The 18,664-nt window shown below is 36.6% G+C and overlaps 6 protein-coding genes and 1 non-coding gene across 8 annotated transcripts in view; 4 read left to right on the top strand and 3 right to left on the bottom strand.

The window, feature by feature from the left end:
- Positions 1–473: 473 nt before the first annotated feature.
- On the top strand, positions 474–8,949 carry LOC133838669 (piezo-type mechanosensitive ion channel component). The gene is given in 26 exon segments (XM_062269836.1): positions 474–604; positions 664–925; positions 989–1,185; positions 1,244–1,827; positions 1,890–1,961; positions 1,963–2,082; positions 2,135–2,308; positions 2,310–2,683; positions 2,743–3,292; positions 3,354–3,837; positions 3,889–4,663; positions 4,724–4,854; positions 4,916–5,193; positions 5,251–5,519; positions 5,582–6,096; positions 6,148–6,205; positions 6,258–6,410; positions 6,463–6,592; positions 6,594–6,611; positions 6,833–7,209; positions 7,296–7,539; positions 7,541–7,850; positions 7,906–8,142; positions 8,196–8,397; positions 8,461–8,671; positions 8,673–8,949. Coding segments are annotated over 26 exon segments (6,954 nt in total). The 5' UTR covers positions 474–543; the 3' UTR covers positions 8,841–8,949.
- Positions 8,950–9,017: 68 nt separating this feature from the next.
- Positions 9,018–10,974, top strand: LOC133838672 (trypsin-1). The gene is made up of 3 exons (XM_062269841.1): positions 9,018–9,407; positions 9,746–10,132; positions 10,194–10,974. Exons 1-3 carry the CDS (start codon positions 9,155–9,157, stop codon positions 10,547–10,549), a joined length of 996 nt encoding a protein of 331 aa, XP_062125825.1. The 5' UTR covers positions 9,018–9,154; the 3' UTR covers positions 10,550–10,974.
- On the bottom strand, positions 10,636–11,693 carry LOC133838673 (U3 small nucleolar ribonucleoprotein protein IMP4). The gene is made up of 2 exons (XM_062269842.1): positions 11,434–11,693; positions 10,636–11,365 (listed from the first exon to the last, which is right to left on the bottom strand). Exons 1-2 carry the CDS (start codon positions 11,615–11,617, stop codon positions 10,650–10,652), a joined length of 900 nt encoding a protein of 299 aa, XP_062125826.1. The 5' UTR covers positions 11,618–11,693; the 3' UTR covers positions 10,636–10,649.
- A 54-nt stretch (positions 11,694–11,747) lies between these two features.
- LOC133838675 (uncharacterized) lies at positions 11,748–12,644 on the top strand. Its single transcript, XM_062269844.1, is given in 3 exon segments — positions 11,748–11,909; positions 11,968–12,539; positions 12,541–12,644. Coding segments are annotated over 3 exon segments (693 nt in total). The 5' UTR covers positions 11,748–11,845; the 3' UTR covers positions 12,598–12,644.
- On the bottom strand, positions 12,506–13,606 carry LOC133838674 (TIP41-like protein). Its single transcript, XM_062269843.1, is given in 2 exon segments — positions 12,506–12,875; positions 12,877–13,606. Coding segments are annotated over 2 exon segments (822 nt in total). The 5' UTR covers positions 13,468–13,606; the 3' UTR covers positions 12,506–12,644.
- Positions 13,607–14,008: 402 nt separating this feature from the next.
- LOC133839710 (U6 spliceosomal RNA) lies at positions 14,009–14,115 on the top strand. Its single transcript, XR_009894121.1, has one exon. It is a non-coding gene; the product is annotated as a U6 spliceosomal RNA (small nuclear RNA).
- Positions 14,116–15,112: 997 nt separating this feature from the next.
- LOC133838670 (protein CREBRF homolog) overlaps positions 15,113–18,664 on the bottom strand; it is a 30,181-nt gene continuing 26,629 nt past the window's right edge. For both annotated transcript variants that reach the window (XM_062269839.1, XM_062269837.1), the window contains 4 exons: positions 18,389–18,609; positions 18,071–18,326; positions 17,882–18,007; positions 15,113–17,812 (listed from right to left, as the gene is read on the bottom strand). In XM_062269839.1, the coding sequence (XP_062125823.1) occupies positions 17,703–17,812; positions 17,882–18,007; positions 18,071–18,326; positions 18,389–18,609 (713 nt within the window). In that variant the 3' untranslated portion in view covers positions 15,113–17,702. The remainder of the gene's footprint in view (positions 17,813–17,881; positions 18,008–18,070; positions 18,327–18,388; positions 18,610–18,664) is intronic.

Here is an 18,664-nt window from a genome sequence, read left to right as displayed (position 1 = left end):
AAAAAAACAAATAAAAATATTTTAAATAGATCTGTATTGCAATTATAAAAATAACTAACCTAATCTAATCGATTTTTATATATTTTTTTGTAAATATTTGAAAAATATACCATAATTCGTATTTATTGGTATATTGGTTTTTGATTAGAAATCGAGTTAAAAAACTTTGACCAAAATATTGGGTTGAAATAGTTGAATGAAACACAAATTTGAAATTTTTGTGAAATAACTGGATGGTTGTATTTTGTGATTATAATAATATCAAACCATCTTACATAGCAAATAAACTCTTAATTTAGTGACAGTAAAATGCGTTCTTCTATGATAAAATATATTCGGAATTGCTTTCTCTAGTACGTAAGTCAGTAACCGTTATTCAAAAAAAATTTACAGAAAACAATCAAAGTTGCCTGTTGAGCCTTCCTTTATATACAATTACGTATTTTAGAAATATATATCAGTTTTCTGTGTGTGCTTGAATCGGAACTTGTGATTCTCGGGTTTTCATTTCTGTATAGGTTTGCGTGATTATTAAATAAAAAAATGGCTGAGCTTGTTTTACTTACCCTAGTGCGATTATTATTGCCATTTACTTTAATATTCGGTAAGTAATATTATTATATATATTCTGAAAGAATAAAACTAAAATATGTGTCTTCTTAGCTTGTTTGGCACGTCCTGTCGGCATATCCTTGGTGTATCTGTCGATGTTCATGGTGTCACCTTGGCTATTGCAAGCTAAAGTGAAGTCGCATCGGGCATTGTTGAATATCTGCTTGATTATTTCACTAATATTGGGTGGACTGTTTTCGGTGGGACATTTGGCACTAAACTTTACAAATTTAATTTACGATTACTTGACGATGCATGCGGTCGTTGCAACTACTTTGCGGCAAATTGGATTCGTTCGTTTTACTCGCTTACGGTAAGAATTAGCATAATTATGGTCCATGAACTTAATAAAATAATCGTTTTGATTATTTTGCAGTGCAATTGCAATTTTACATTGGATTTTACCAGACATGATGGTCGCAATTGTTGCTGTTGTCGTACTTATTTTTATGAAAATTTCGGATAAATTCAAAGCTTCAAAATCGGCCAAAACACGGAGCACTGAAAACCTACACCATTCTGACGTGAATCGGCTGCTGATAATTGAGTATATAAGATCGGTACTGAAAACATGTTAGTAATTATTAACAGCAGTATTAGCAAATGTAATCAATCAAAATCTTACCTGCAGCTCCGATTTTTGCTCTGGTTGCGCTCTTCTTTGCCGCCACTATAAGACCATCCTTGCCGGGAATCTTATATTTTATGATATTTATAGTGACTGGCACATATTGGGCGCTAAATCGGCATTATAGCGGTGGATTGGAGTATCCGTTAATGATTGTTGGTGCAGTTTTATCACTGCATATAATTTGTTATTCCTTTTATCAGCTGCCAGTAATACATCGCTTTTTGGATGAAGAATCGTTTTGGGCAAGAGCTATGGCTTTCGAAATTCCATTAAAAATGTACTATCGAAACAAGAACGGCGCGATTTTGAAATTTAGTGATAAACTAAAATTCGATTCATACATCAGTCCGGTTGCAACGATGTGTGCCTATTTCCTAGTAATATTGAAAATCCTTCAGCATCGCCAATACCACACTGTATTCAGCCAATTGAAAATGAAAATTACACATCCATCGGAAAGTACACAAATTTCTGAAAATGGTCGGAATGAACCATCAACATTAGAACAGTTCTTCTATATGATTTCTGACGGGACTTCGTTCATCTATAAGAACAGCTATATATTGCTTAACGTTATAATGATGGTAAGGTAGAAAACGCTATTATATCTTACTCTGTATGCCAATGGGTGTTTATCCAATTTCAGATCTGGTCCATTATTTATCACAGCTGGCTAACATTTGTACTGCTAATCTGGGCAAATGTGCTGTGGATGATTCCCAAATCAACGACGTTCTATGATGCGATCTAGTTTCTTTGTTGTGTTGTATACCGAATTTCTCATTATTGCACAGTATATATATGCCCTGAACTTGAATGACAGCGAGTTGCCTACTAAGGTAAGTCAAAAACTCTGAAATTTTAATTTGCTCATTGTCTATTTTCGAATAGATAAGTGGCATAAATCTACAGCAAATTGGTTTTTCACATCCGTATAATGATGGAATACAGCCCTGTTTCCCGCTGTTTGTCAAAACATCATTCCTTCTTATTTTCTGGATAACGTCTCATCAATATTTTAAAGAGAAGGCTGATCAAAAGGTTCAAAGTGATGTTCTAATGCAATTTTTTTGGAGTTTCATTTTTACGTTCGGATAACACATTGTTCGAAAAGTCGCGGGCACATCGTGCATTCATATTTATCGTTGAAAGTGTTTCAAATTTAATAACACGCATGTGGATGTGGCTGTTAATATTTTTAATATTTCTCTGCGCGATGATCGATAAAGTGATGACTGGATTTCGAATTTGCTATATGTCTCTATTCCTGCTCTTTCTAATGGCCTTTCAGATGTCGCTACATCTATGGATTAAGTTTCTATATGGGTATTGGATGTTCGTCATTTTCTATGCAATGACTATACTAACTATAATTTATACATATCAATTCGATTATTTTGATTACTATTGGGAGAACTTTCTCCATGTTAAGACTCAACTGTAAGTTTATTTAATTTTCAATCGTTTGAAGAAATCTCCAATTTAATTTCCTAACTTAGGCAAAGCGATATAGGGCTTCGACGATATCGCACTAAAGAGTTATTTCTACACTTGCTGGTGCCGACATTGACAGTTATCTTTACGGTCGTACAACTTCATTATTTCCATCATCGTTTCATGGCCTCAGTACGCAATCCTTCGGGAGGAAGAAAACAGTTCTCGCATTTTCAATTTAATCCTACAATTGGAAGTCACCTTAAATCGGGTCAGCGCAAACGTACCTGGATTGTACGAGTCTTGTCGATTTGGGGAAGAAAATTGCGCGCCACATATTTCCGTTGGTTCCGACCCAGCAAAATATTTGCGTGGCGATTTCTTGAGATGCACATGATCAAGGCGGTGACATTGGCTGCCTTTGTGTGCGCTATTGCAGAAGTTTGCTGTTTTAATCTCATTTTTGTCATATTGTCATTACTGAGTATTTGCTGGAGTCCCTTAATGCGACGAGTCATTTTTCGCATTATAACATTTTGGACTTCTGTGCTCATCCTGATGAAAATGATCTACCAAATCAAATACTTGGACGAGTCACATTATGAATACAATTGTGTAAGTGTATTGCTTACATTAACTGAATAACTGAAGTAACCAACTAATTATCTACTTTTAGAATAACGTTACAGTCAATTTTGCTGATTGGATGGGTCTGCGTAAAACCGATCAAAAGTGGGGCTCACTATTACGCTACCTTGCACCTTATATCGTATACTTGATCGTCACAACATTGCATGCAGTCGTCAAATTGCGTGATCACTTAATACGACTCTCGCTGGGTGAGGTAAGGGATCCATCGATTCTCTTTCCTCATACATCGCGACAAGATGCAGAACGTAATTTTTCGGGTCTATTGAAATACCTCTTGAATTATGGCTATTTTAAGTTTGGATTGGAAATAACGTTCATCGCCTTGGTGTCTTCAATTGCACACAGGCGTGATGTGTTGGCAGTTACCTATGTGATTTGGCTAATAATTTTGCTTTGCCTGAATAGAATGCAATGCGCTCGCATCTGGTATATATTCCAACTATATTTCGTAGTCTCGATATTTGTGCAGTACTTGCATCTCATACACTACCCTCCAAATCTGTGCATTGGTAAGTAGAATTATCTGTAGTTATCAAGTAATTATATATGTTTTGGTATAGCTGTGGATGTGCAAAGTATCAACGATACCAGACCATTAGAGGATATCTTTAACTCTGTCAGATCCAAACTGATGTTGGACTTCATTGTACTGATGCTAATATCAAGGCAACGCAGAGCATTCAAAGCAGAATTGCATCAAATGAATAATTTCGTATATCCCGGAGGCGATAATAGAAATATTGTCCATAATATTGCCAAGCTAGGACACGTTTACTTTAAGAATCCCACTCATGACTTTTGCTCCTTTGTGCGGAATTATTCGGATGTCTTCAAGACAGTCGTGTTCTGTAGCTTCCTTTGGATTACATTGGCAATTGTGTTTATGGGCGGCGTTTGTAGCATGGATATGCTTTCCTTAGGTTACCTTATATTTGCTTTAGTGTTTCTACTGCAAGGCTCCGAAGTGTATTTGGACAACATCAATTATATTATCTGGCGCTGGAATCTTTTGATTGCTTTCAATGTCTTTAATATTGCGATTAAAGTATGCATAATTGTGTTTGGCAAGATGTTCGCCATCACACACAAGCAGGATTATCAAAGCTTATTCGCGGTTATGGAATACGATAAAGCCGTGCCGCAGCCTGAAGTCAACAAGCAGCAGGAAGAAATCGAAGGATACTATTATGGTCCCAACAGTTTGATATTTGAGAACACGTTGGTGTGGCATGCAATCATCTTTGCTTTCGTCATCTTCCAGAATCGCATATTTCGATCCTACTATTTCTGTCATATCATTAATGACACGCAAGCTAACACGGTATTGGCCTCACGGTAAAAACTATTTTTGTATTATTTAAGTACTTTTAATAGTCTTTTCCCTCTCATTTGCAGTGGTGCTATTATTATAGAGAATTTGCACTATAAGCAAATTTACGATCGTCGCGAGTACGAAAAGAAGGTACTGGAAAAAGTCAAAGCAAAGATGGAACAGATCAGAGCCAATAACGTGAAAAATTTCATAAGTAAATAGGGTATTAAAATAAAGGTCTAATGGTATAATTTAAAATGGCTTTCCTCCCATAGAAATACGTGCCATGAAGGCGCAACCAAGTGCTACCACACAGGAAGAAATTGAACCCAAGAACGAAACAACGCAGACTCCAGGACTATTGGCACAATTCAGATTTTCCAATATACGTACGGCAGCACCAAAGCGCAGGGATTTGCGTCTCCATCCGCATGCAGTGCGTTCCGGAGATTATTACATGTTCGACGACCAAGAGGATGCCGATGAGCCCATAGTGAATGAAGAGTACGATTTTCTGGAAAAAGAAGAAATGCACAACCGTCAAATGCTGGCAGTAAGAAGTTCTGACATATCATTTTATAAATTAATGTTATATTTCAAATATTTGTAGGCCAGAAAGAAGAAAAAAGGCACTGATAAGGCCAGCGGATATAGCTCCGATTCAGAGATTGATTTCGATACTCATCCAGTGGTTAAACTAACGAATGAACTTGTGATGCTCACAACGGTTCGATTGAATCGGTTATCTCGTAATTACCGATTCGTACACAAGGTTTTGTCGGCCGAAAAGAAGACTTTGCAGGACATAAGCACAATGAATCGGTTGGGATTGGTCAATACGGCAGCGATGTTTAGTTTCTTGAATCAATCGCTCTACGAGTAAGTCAATAGAGGAAAATATTTACATCCATTTAAAGTGTATCTGTTGTCTCTTCATTTAGGAAGCAATTAGATCCCATCAATGCACCATCCGGAGAATCGACTATTAAACTTATGTCGAAGAGAGAAGACTTCACAACCCTCGATCACAATCAATTTGTACAATTGTTGATTTCATTGTATTATGCAATTATTGCCAATACCGAGGTGGTTAGCTACTTGACAGTGTTTGTCAATCAGGCGGCCAACTCCTCAATTATATCACTGCCAATGGCATTCCTTGTGCTCTACTGGGGAGCTCTAACATTGCCTCGTCCCACAAAGACTTTCTGGGTTACCCTCATCACGTATACCCTGGCAATGATATTACTGAAGTGTATCTTGCATCAGAAAATCGTGCTTGACCACAAGCTCATTAAATTAGCCATGACAATGGACTTTGAGCTATTCATAAAGCATGGCAAGGCGGTTTACGATCTTTTGCTGTTGGTTGTTCTTTTCTGGCATCGCTATATGTTAAAGAAACAGGGCATCTGGAACATTCCGACGCCGGACACGGATCCATTGCCACGCACTAGTAAGCATAGTATAATTTATATAATATTTACTTTAAGTACATCTTAAACAGCTCAAGATGGCAAATCATTTGGCAAGGAAAGGCCTGGCGAGGTTATGAAGCGCTTAAGGTAACTATATAAATTCCTTGTGATTATAAAGATTTAACATTATTTATTTCAGGGAAGAGTCTGGAGCTGACCCTGAAGATTCAGCCAATATTGATAGCAAGGAGTTTGAACGTGACATGGATGATTTATTGCGACCTGGAATTGATAAATATGCTTCGGCAAACATTGAATCGGTCTACTACCGCACAACAATGAGAAGTTTAGAGTAAGTTGCTGAAGCAGCAAGTTAACAAATAATATAACATCTGAATCTGCAGACATAAGGGCGGTCTTTTGTCTGGTATCAAGAAATTCTTTCTAGCGTTACTTCACAAGGCACGGCTATCAACAGACGTATATACTTTGATATTTCTATGCGATTTTATTAATTTCTTTGTGCTACTTTTTGGGATTTCCCAAGTTTGTGGTAAGTACACAATTTAAATTCATTTCATTATGGTTTATAAAATATGCTTGTAAACATTTTTCGTTGACGCTTCTATGGGAAGTGCTTAAAAATTCCAATTCCACTCGTTCCAAATACACTCGGTTCAACGACAAAACGAAAGACTTCAATCAGAAAAATGCTAAGACACGAACTGGTTTTTCAAAGCAAGGTGTTTATTATACTTTTTAATCCATTTGTAGTATCGGCGGAAATATAATACAAGCGTGCTGGAAACCTATATACGGGGCAATAAGGTGCCCTTCTGTTTCCTGTTTATGCTCATCGTGCAATTCGCCACCATTGTAGCAGAACGAGCAATTTACTTGCGAAAAGCGCTGGTTGTCAAGATCGTTTTTCATTTCTTCACGGTTATTGGCGTACACATTTGGATGTTCTTCTTGGTGCCCTATGTGACTGCTCAGAGCTTCGGAGCATCTGCTCCAGTTATTTTCTATTTGATCAAATGCCTCCACATGCTGTTGTCGGCATATCAAATACGTTGCGGCTACCCAAGGCGAATCTTAGGGAATGTCTTCACGAAAAGCTACTCGATGGTTAACTATGTTGCTTTTAAAGTGTAAGTTAAGATCTACATCGATTCTGCATTCATATATAAATATATATATATATAATATATTATATATATATTTATTATCTGTATAGATATATGGAAATACCATTTTTGTACATATTGCGAACGTTGCTTGATTGGCTGTGCATTGATACGACGCTAACGGTCATGGAATGGATTAAAATGGAAGACATATTTCAATCGGTGTTTATTGTGCGATGCTATCGGCAAATGGATTCTGATTTTCCAGTAATGCGGGGAGAACCAAAAGCATTCTATGCCAAATGTCTAATAGGTGGTACGATTATTTTAGGTTTGATTACACTTATTTGGAGTCCCCCTATTTCTATTTGCGCTCGTTGGAACTGTTGGCAAAGCAAACGTCCCTCGACGAGCAGACATATCGGTTACAATTGGTCATTATGAACCAATTTACGTTTCACAGAGCTACTCTGGCATTCATCGGTTTTCCAATAGCGACTATAATGATCTTGTTAATAGCTTCGATCGAGATATTTATGCCACCGATCATATAATGTCTTATAATGCTGCTGATATTACGGCAGTGAAATTTGATGCCAACTCGGTGACGTTGTGGAATATGTCGCCGCCTGATAAAAACCGGTTATTGAATGATTTAAAAACGGGTAAGTTACTAACATTTCGCTAAATCGAATGAAAGGTAAATTTGTTATATCTTAGGCAAAAAAATGGACATTCGATTTCGATTGTCGTTCAGCTCTGGCGTAACGTCGGATACTATAGAGCACGAGACAACCTTCACATTGACCAAGGACATGGAAATAACTCGCGAAATGTTAATCAAACAACTGTCCGAAGAGAATAGCAATGCCAAAGTTATTGTGCCCGATATATTACCTAAATTTATAACAGTAGAAAAGAAAGAGGTCTTTGTAAAATTTATCAAAGATTACGATGGTTCGTTTACCACTCTTTTAGATAGATTTCATATTAATACTATTATATTTCAGGTTATCACAATCGCCCAATAATAATGCAAAAGAAACAAGCCGAAGGAAAAATGTGGTGGGAAGTGCGCGATTATTGTGACGACAAGTTCTATAGAAATGTTTTATCGAATCTTCCACTCTCTAATTGTGATGGAGGCATTGTCTTTTATATTTTTAGCGATAAGTCATTTCCCTCAACGATGAGTTTCGTAGAGAAAACTGGGTACATTTTTTACCATTATTATTATTATTATTTTTTTTTTTAATTTTTGTATTTATTTTTAAGCATTATTGGACTGTATACTACTGGTGTGTACGTTGTTTCTCGTATTATTCGATCACTTATCGCCAACAATCATCGCCGAATAATGTTTGAAGACTTGCCTTATGTTGATCGAATACTGAAATTGTGCAACGACATTTATTTGGTGCGGGAGACCAAAGAATATCGTTTAGAAGAAGACTTGTATGGAAAACTGCTATTTCTCTATAGATCCCCCCGAAACGCTTATTAAATGGACTCGCTTCAAGGATGATTTGGCAGATTCTGGCTCAGAAGCTGAACATCGTGGTCGCGATAGAATTCAAGGCGCTCCAAGAAGCGAGCCTTCAGAGGATGACGAACAACGTAGACAACAGCGACCAAATACTCCGCCTCCTCCTTAAATATTTACTATTTCATTTTTATTTAAAGCAGAAGAGCATATAATAATAATTATCAAATGTAAAACACGATTTAAATAAAAGTAGAGGTAATACCTCTATTGTTATTTTATCTCACTTTGCTAAACTCTCCGAATTCAGTTAAAAATTTTATGGGTTTGTACTCTATGTTGCCATCGCTACACTTTTTATAGCATATTTTAGGTGACACTATTTACATTTTAAAATATTTTAAGTAATATTTATTAAGTACACATGTATTAGAAACGAGCGACTATTGAGATCGTGCAAAAAAACATGTTTACTAAATTATAACAATGAATATTATATGTTGCATAGTAATTCTAATGTTGACTATTGATAAAGGTGTCACAAGTGCCGAGCAGCTTATCACATATAATATTTCCCAAAGTAATAATTCCGTTTACAATCCCAGTTCTCGAAGAACCAGTAAATTTCTCTTCGATACCATTTTCCGAATTAGTTCCGGAGTATCAAATGCCTTTGGCTTTGAAACGGATGATGAGACGGAATATGTAGAAAACGAAAATCTATCAACTTGTGATTGTGGTGAGTTCGATATTCTAATTTATCTCTTAAGCTTTTATGTCTTGGCAAATAAAAGTGAAAACTGAGGCTTCACTGCTGACTAAGCTGTGCGTGTTAGTTTTATGAACTTAGCCTCATTTTGCGTCGGAAGTTAACCGCAACTTGATTAACAGGTAGAAACTTGGTCAACGAGACCTTAAAAAGCCCTGCAACACGCAAAGATGAAATACTTTCTTTGTGTATCATTTTAACTTAGTTTGAAGAGAGAAAATAATCAAATTTAAAATGTTTACTTAGTGAAGTAGCTTTCTAAGATGCCAAAAGAAGTAATACTAATTAACATTTTACATCATTTGCAGATTGTGGTTTTTCAAATGAGGAAATAAGAATCGTCGGTGGTAAACCGACCGGAGTAAACCAATATCCATGGATGGCTCGCATCATTTATGATGGCAAATTTCACTGTGGCGGATCATTATTAACTAAGGACTATGTTCTCTCGGCGGCTCATTGTGTTAAAAAGTTACGCAGATCGAAAATTCGAATTATATTCGGAGATCACGATCAAGAGATCACTTCAGAGTCGCAGGCAATTCAAAGAGCTGTCACTGCGGTTATCAAGCATAAGAGCTTCGATCCGGACACCTATAACAATGACATTGCACTATTGAGGCTTCGAAAGCCAATAGTATTTTCAAAGATTATCAAGCCTATATGTTTGCCCCGCTATAATTATGATCCAGCAGGTAATTATTGCAAATTTAAATATTAAATCTAAATATTAACTATGTTTATTTTCTGCTCTAGGTCGAATTGGCACCGTCGTTGGCTGGGGTCGAACCTCAGAAGGCGGCGAATTGCCCTCGATTGTGAATCAAGTTAAAGTTCCGATAATGTCGCTTGCCGAATGCCGCAATCAGAAATATAAGAGTACACGAATAACGCCAACTATGCTGTGTGCTGGAAGACCACGCATGGATTCATGCCAGGGCGATAGTGGAGGACCCCTCTTACTATCAAATGGAGTGAAATACTTTATCGTAGGCGTCGTATCCTGGGGTGTAGGTTGTGGAAGAGAAGGTTATCCTGGTGTTTACACACGCATCAGCAAATTTATTCCCTGGATAAAAGCTAATTTAGAAAATACTTGTTTGTGTTCATAGTTAATCGTTGCTGCACTCTAAAACAAAAAAAAAATAAATTATTGACAAACCACTACTAATTTAAAACGTTCCAAAGGTCATAATGCTTTAGTTTAAATGTCTATGTAGAGACTTTTGATTTATTGCTGAATATGTCTTCAGTTGAAAAGGCTGGGTTCTTAATAGATGTATTCAAATATGGTCGGTGGACCCATTCAGTGTCACAAGCCTTGATATTCTCCAATGTTCCCAACTTAATTTGATACAGCTTCAGTTGAAACCTTGGTCCAGCCTCCGACAGTGTAATTTCCTTATTTACGTATTTATATTGATGATGTCTGAACATAATTCTGTCATCATTGTTGACAAACGTGATCACTCTCTCCGACTTTTCCTTTGGCACTGGGAACAAATGCTTCAAGATGCTGACAGTTCTTAAAGCAATAGTGCTCTTAAAGTTGTGAAAAATCAGATGCGGTTTCTGTTCGCTCATCGGTCCAATATCGGGAATATCATGACGCATTATAACGTCGGAGATGTTGAAGAAGGCAGTTGGCCCAAAAGGTAGGTGACAAACGATCAGACTGTCGGGAATGCCTCGATGTTCGTGGACAATGATAAAGTCGGTGACATTGTTAGCACGACATGCTTGCATCAGCGTATTGATTTGATATTTGCCTCGATTCATTTGCTGCGCATTGGGAAATATCAAACGCAGCTCTTTCATAAACATTTTTAGGCGCGAAGAAGGCTCATGTGAAGTTGTCATCATAATTTTAGGATCCTGAGCACCGGCGTATTGGTATTCGTCAATAGTTGTAGAGCTGCCGTTTCCTTCTACAAAAGTTGAAGAGAAGATTCTAAATCAATATCAAATTATGTTATTTATAATATTCAAAACATACCTCCATAAAACTTCAGGGAATTGTAAACGTTAATGCCGTTTTTGATATTTGAAGAGTTGAGCGATTTGTTCTGCTTGATTTTCTCTGTGACTGCCTCCGCATTTTTCTTTTTCGTCAATATGCGTTCATTCACGGCTTTCGAATATAAATATTCTCGACGCTGTCTGGCTTGTTTGCGTAGCATATTTATTAATATTATTCCTTCTTTTCGAAACAAACACGTGAATTATTTGGGCGATATATTTACTATTAGAGATGCGCGCCCAACGATATGTGCACAACATGCGTTTATTGCAATCGAAGAAATCATCGTTTGCATAAATATCGATAAGTTGATTTCTCCTCACTACAATAAATTCCTGGTGGCATTAGAATTGTTTATAAATAAACGAAAATTATAAAGCTAGATAAAATGAGCTTGCCACCAACATTATTGCAACGTTTAGCTTCACGCGGATTGCTAAACAAGCAAAGGGGTAAATTTTTACCATTGCAACTATAAAACTGAATTAATATTTTTAATATAACTTGCAGCTCAAGCGCCGCAATCGGAAGCAATCGAAGAAATTATTGCTGAAAACTATGACGAGGACGACAAAGGACCTCCATACACAAGCACTGATCAAGACTCCACAAGCAATACCAAACATTCGGCAGGTGGTAATGAGCACTTTTGGCCCGACAGAATCAAGGAGCGCATTGGAGTCACCGAATCGCATCATGGCTTCAAGTTCTGTCCCAACAAATACAATATCTATCACACTTGCACTTTATACTGTGTAAATCGCTGGTCCAATGGTCAGCCCAAGGCCAACGAAAAGTATTTGAGACGCCACAAGCGACTGCTGCGCAAATACCCGCTAAGCGGTGACTGGAAGGATCTCTATGACATCGGCTGTGGCGTCTATTATTTCTATAATCCGACAACTCGCAAAGTTTCTTGGTTGCCGCCAACGCATCCAAAGGCGCGCATCTCGAATAGCGCTGCGATATTTCGCAAGCAATTGGCAAACACAAATGACAAATACAACTTCGATCCCTCGTTTTCAACAAACAGCCACAATGAATCGGACGATGGGGCAGCTCCTTCTTCATTTGTACCATCGAAAAAAACAGAAAATACGAGACTTGGAACGTACTCTATTGCGCAAGCAGCGTGTTTAAGACAAAGCATAATTAATCGCAATAAAACAAATGATTTCGAACTTAAATTACTTAAAGTATAATTTGTGCAGCTCCTTGGTCTTCACGGCCAGATAGTTTTGCATCTCATCTGGATTGGTCCAGAAGCTGAACGAGCTCTGTAGCTCGGAACAGGGCGCCTCACGATGCGTATACTCTTTGAGTATGTAATCGTTCTCGATCTCGTAATGAAAACGCGTATCATGCATCCGGATTAAGACATCATCAATGCGCAGAAAGTGACGTAGCAGGACAAAAAAATCCAGAGGGCATCACGCGAATGCGCACACTCAACGCAGAGATGCCATGATCGTGCAACTCATCCTCGTACAGCGTTAAATCGTGAAAGAAGAGTATATTCTCACGCTGCATTAGCTTCATCTTGTTGAGCGTTTGCTCGGTGGATTCACTGCGGAACTTCTCGTTTAAAGTCCCCTGATAGCTGGTGGTGAATGTCCAATCAAAGGGCTTGTATTTCTGTTCCATGTTCTGCTCTGCACGCGTTTCGCGCCATTCCTGGGCACAGGCCACCTCAATGGCTGAGGCATCTTTGCCATTGGCAACCAAAGCCAATGCATCCATGGGTTTAAATTCCATGAGAGCTCCATCCTTGTGCTGCAACACCAACTTATTCTTGTGGAACACCATGTCCGGCAGATGAGGCAGTTCCAGTGAGTGTTGATAGTTGCACAGATCACAGCGATTGGGATCGTCCTTGTCGCACACCTTGTCGCTTCCCAGGCGACACATGCTCTTCAATATGTGCGACTTCTCATAGCTGATAGACCAGTCATTGAAACGTATCGACTCGTAGTCGACCGGCAGACGGAGTACACCGCAGTCTGCAGCCATAATTGTTTCAGCAGCACATATAAAACGCAACTTTTTTGAATTTAATGCTAATTTCGCTTAGCGCAAACTAATTGTTGAAAGCCGTTTTTGCAACTTCTGGCAACAGCTGATTGGCTGTTCGCGCTGCCCTGACGCCGGTTTTTTGCATTAGAGGTGGTAAAATATCAAATGCCACTATCGATGCATCGATGTATTTAAAATTTTGGATAAACGTCAGTTAATTAATAACAAATATCGACGTTTACTTGTCGAATAAATATAATGAAAATAACTATACTTTTAGATAAACACAGTCTTTCTTCTTTGCAACTTTTTTTTATATTATGTATTCACTGAGCCCTGCCTTGTCAGCACCAAATGATCTATTGTGTAGCCCTGGAAAGCATTAGCGCTGCTGCTGCATAGCGGGAGTTTCGAGAAACTTGTTGTTATAACAAATGAACTGCAGAGGTCGCTCTCAATTATTTTCGTTTCTTTATAATTCCCAACTACTAATTCAGCAGTTGCACGATATATATGCGGCAAATTTCTAACTAACTTCGTTCTTGCTTCGGCAGAACATATACTAAAATTGGAACGATACAGAGAAGATTAGCATGGCCCCTGCGCAAGGATGACACGCAAAATCGTGAAGCGTTCCACATTTTTTTGTTAATCTCAATTCGAAACAATAAAAATTTTTGTTTTCTGCTGTTTTTGCCATTTATTTTCATATTGAAATTTGTATTTTTTAATATATGTATTTGTTTTTGTACAGACATATTATTTGTTTTGGTTGACATGAATAAATGATGTTAAATGTGTGTGTTTCTTAAATTGTACGCAGAATAGTTGAATCGTTTATATGCTATACTCGTATTATTTTTATTTTTATTATAATTATTAATATTATGCTGCTCTCTCTTCATTTTAAATTTTTATTTTCGTTTCTTTTGCCTTAAGGCATACACAATTTGTAATTTTCAACACAGTTTTTAATTTATTTTGTAATTTTAATTCATAATTGTTGTTGGACACCACATTAATTTGTTTGGTTATCTGATAACCTCGCTGAACGAAGTTCGTATCGCTTGGAATCGGATACAGATTATAACGAAGTTCGTTACAATTTTGTAAAATTTATTTTTGGGCATTTGTTTTTTTTTTTTTTTGTTTGCACCCAATAGCTAATTCATTTGAAAATACATAAGGTTTCAATTCAATGGACACGTGAATATGAATCAGGCTTTTGGTTATACTTTTACATATGTATGTATAATTAATGTTGTATATATATTTATATGTGTATATATTATATATGTATATTATTAATAATGTATATATATATATATATATATTATTAGTTCCCACAGTAATTGGTTTTGGTTAACTCTAAAAAAATGTTGAACAATATTTAAGTGAGCACATTCTGCTCCTAAATATTTACTGAATATGAAACTTGTATGTAACTTTGAGGTAGTTTTTATCCTTTGTTTAGGTTATTACGTTCGATATCGATATTGTACATACATACATATACTATATAAAAAAGTAAATATGAAGCACATTTATTTAAAGCACACATTTACAATACATTGATCATATAACACGTTTATTATGTTTATGCATGTATATTTTGTATTTGTATTTTTTTCTTTCTTTTCTATTCTTTTCTTTTCGTAATTTGTATTTCGTATTCGTTTTTTCGTTACAATGTAATAGTAGTAATAATGAACAACACAGGTTGTGCTGTATTTTATTTATTACGCACATATAACATATTAAACACTGAGGAACTGTCGTGCTTACTTCAATGCCGCCTCACACTCCCTATTTGACAAAGGCAATCCTTAATCTCTAAGCAGCTCTCTTTATTTTTACATTCACATACTATAGTAAAATATGTGATTATTTCCACACACAAATCTTCTTGTACTCTATGTATTTAAGTGTTGTGTGTGTGTGTGTGGGTGTGGGTGTGTCTGTGTATAATGTATAATGTAAATTTGAATTCATATTCATATCACTTATGGATTACAAGCTCCTAAAAAACATTCATTTGAAAACCCTAAACAAAACTGATGGCCAATTTCTTATGTATTATTAGTTTTAATAATTAGATTTGAACTTACAAGTAGTTTAATTCATATTTGATTTTCATTCTTTATTTGTTTACCCTTGTTATTTGTTGTAGGCCTAAACTAACAACTAGATTAGTACAATTTGTTTCGTCACGTGCTCAACTCGATAAAATAGTGGGGATGATTTCGAGTGAAGTGCCTAAGACCTAAGTTTTTAACTTGAATCACTTTTGTATTTTGTATTTTCGTTCTCATTGATCTCATCGATTTGCAAAAACAAAAATTAAGAAAAGAAGCGCGAAACATAAACGCTTATTTTATTCTTTTTTGAATGTTTTGAATGGTTAGCAGCTGAACACAACTCGATAGCAGTTATAAGGCTACAAAATTTGTAGGTACAATTAGAACCTAAAGAAGAAAATACACACAAATAACTCAATACAAATATCACAAAATTAGCAACGAGGCTGAGCAAAAATCATCATCGAAATTATAACCAAAATTAATCATAGTAATTATTGATCAACACAAAGCATGTATGTAGATTATGAACAGAACAGAACAGAACAGAATAATAAAACTCAAAGGGTGTTAAGTTGTTTTGTTTTTTGGTTTTTTTTGGTGTTTTGTATTTGAAACTTATTCGTATGCATTTCAAAGAGCGACCCGTAACTAAATGTAAGAAGAAACCAAAAGTAATGTAGGATTTGAATTTGAAGTTCAATCGTAGGTGTGCTGTTGTTGTTGTTGTTGCTTATGTTAATAAATTATGATTTATACACGTATAGTATATAGATATAGATATATGTATGTAGGTATATATGTAGATATAGATAGTTTATATTGAAGGTAATTTATATGCAAAATCGTAAAATATGATACGAATAATAGAAAACTTAAAAATTAGAATTAGGGCAAAACCAAAAAGCATATCGCAGCCAAAGGGTTTGACATTAACAAAAGACAAGTAAAATTATATCACCATGCATACATGTTTAAATATATGAACATATACATATTTATATGTGAACATACATATTTAGTTAATATGTATATTGTTGTAAAATTAATTAAAAAATACACATTTGCATAACACATTTCACATTGATTATGCATGTTTTTCGATTTGAATTAAATAATAATAGAAATTGTAAACTGCAACAAACTGCTGATAACCTACTGGTAATTGGTAATTGATAAATGGGAGAGGAATTTAGGATCGAGGGGTATATAACAATCATAATGTTAATAATAGTATATGCATGATAAAAGCTCTCCAGTTGGTATCGAATTTGTAAAAACTTAGTACTAACATTGAACCAATTGTAACATTAATATAATATTATTCATGTAAAGAAGCATCAAAAATTAAACAAAATAAATCGCACCTGATTACACACACATACACATATACATATATATGTATATGAGTGTTTATATGTAACTACCTATATCTCTTTTACATTGTTAATATGTTGACAATTGATCGCAATCGCATGCAATTGTTGAAAACAAATCAATTCAATTCTTATGTTGTAAACAGGTAAATCTGGTAGCTAAATCCAAGACGCATTCATTCAACATTTCTTTCGCATTTTCGCTTGCTTCTTAATAACATGTTTTCTTACTCGCTAAACAAATGACGTAATATTTTTATGTTTTTGTAATTGTTTTTATAGATTTGTGTGTTGATTTTTGTTTGTTTATTTGTTTGTAGTTGCCTCTTTGTTTGCATTTTGTTTCGTTTCATTTCATTTCTCGGTTAGTTTTGCCAGGGAATTTCCAGGGAATCTTTAGCGCGTTTGACAAAATAGTTTCGACACATAGTTTCACATATGTGTGGCATATATCATCTGTTGCATGCTACGCCAGGCTCTTAAATCACAGTTACATCGTTCTCTCTTTCAATCACTCTCCTCTCTCTCTCTCTCTCTTTCGCTCTATCCTTCTCCATCTGTTATCATCATATCAACATAAGTATTTATCACTCAAGCAGAACATTTTCGAAAATGATTGATTGTTTGGTAAGTTGGTAGGTTGGCTTATTGTTTCTCTTTCGTATCAGGTAGATTTTGGGGCGTGTGGATTGCGTTACAAGCTAGCTTTCATTATTTATTTCGTGTTGGCTTACAACTAAAGTTGATGGGCGGTTCGTTATAGTTATGCTTTTTTGGTCTACGATGATTTACGCAGCTCCTCCAGGCCTCCGTTGGGCAAACCGCCACGCATGTTCTCCAAGACCTTGTTCACAAAATCAGTAGAGCCGCCCGCAATGCGTATGCCAGCTGTTAATCATAAACATAAAGGTTAGTTAATCATATTCTTAAAGCATATTTCAATTGCGTGTCTCTTACATGATGCTGTGCTATAAATGCGTTGAATTTGCAGATCCACCTCCTCGGTGGACTCGCCCTGACTCTTTGTGCGATGCTTGAGTGCCAGCGCCTGTTTTAACTCGGCAATGCCATTCATCAGACGCTCTACAATACACAAAATGAAATGGTAATTAAACAATCTAAGGAGGTTGAATGTCAGCTGCTTACTGTGCTCAATCTCCAAGCCGTAGAGCTTGATCTTATTGGCCTCGTGTTGGGCCTTCTTCTTGAGTCGACAGGCTCGCGAGGCGAGCTTGTTCTTCTCCTTGCGCGACTTGGGTCGCACATTGAAGGGCAGCTCCGAAACGGGCGTCATGTCGTTGATGGTGCGACTCAGCTTGTCCAGTTCCTTGCCAATGTTGTGCAGCTTGCGTGCATTCGGAGTCAAATCGTTGCCATCTCCCTTACGCGCTTTGCCGCTGTGCTGCAGGGTTGAAAATAGAATAGAATGAGAAAATTCTTTTGATATCTGTTTTGTAATCGTACCTTGTACACTTTAATGCCGCGCACAGAGCAGGTGGGACTGAACACCGGATCGGTGACCTCGTTGAGCACATGTGGATCCTCGAGCTTGGATTGGAAGACCAGACGCTTGCCCTTGGGCCCCTTGGCCTGTACGTTGTATTGCCAGAAGAAGCGCTCCTTGCCCTTGCTGCTACTCAGCTGATTTGGGGTTGAAGTGCGTGTCTCATCCTCATCGCCAGAACCTAAAGAAACAATGTTTATTAGAATGAAATGTTACTTCGATTTCCAATCCTCACT

The sequence above is a fragment of the Drosophila sulfurigaster genome, chromosome 2R, assembly GCF_023558435.1.
Source record: "Drosophila sulfurigaster albostrigata strain 15112-1811.04 chromosome 2R, ASM2355843v2, whole genome shotgun sequence".
Taxonomy (NCBI): Eukaryota; Metazoa; Arthropoda; class Insecta; order Diptera; family Drosophilidae; genus Drosophila; species Drosophila sulfurigaster.
This window is presented reverse-complemented; position numbering and strand designations above follow the sequence as displayed.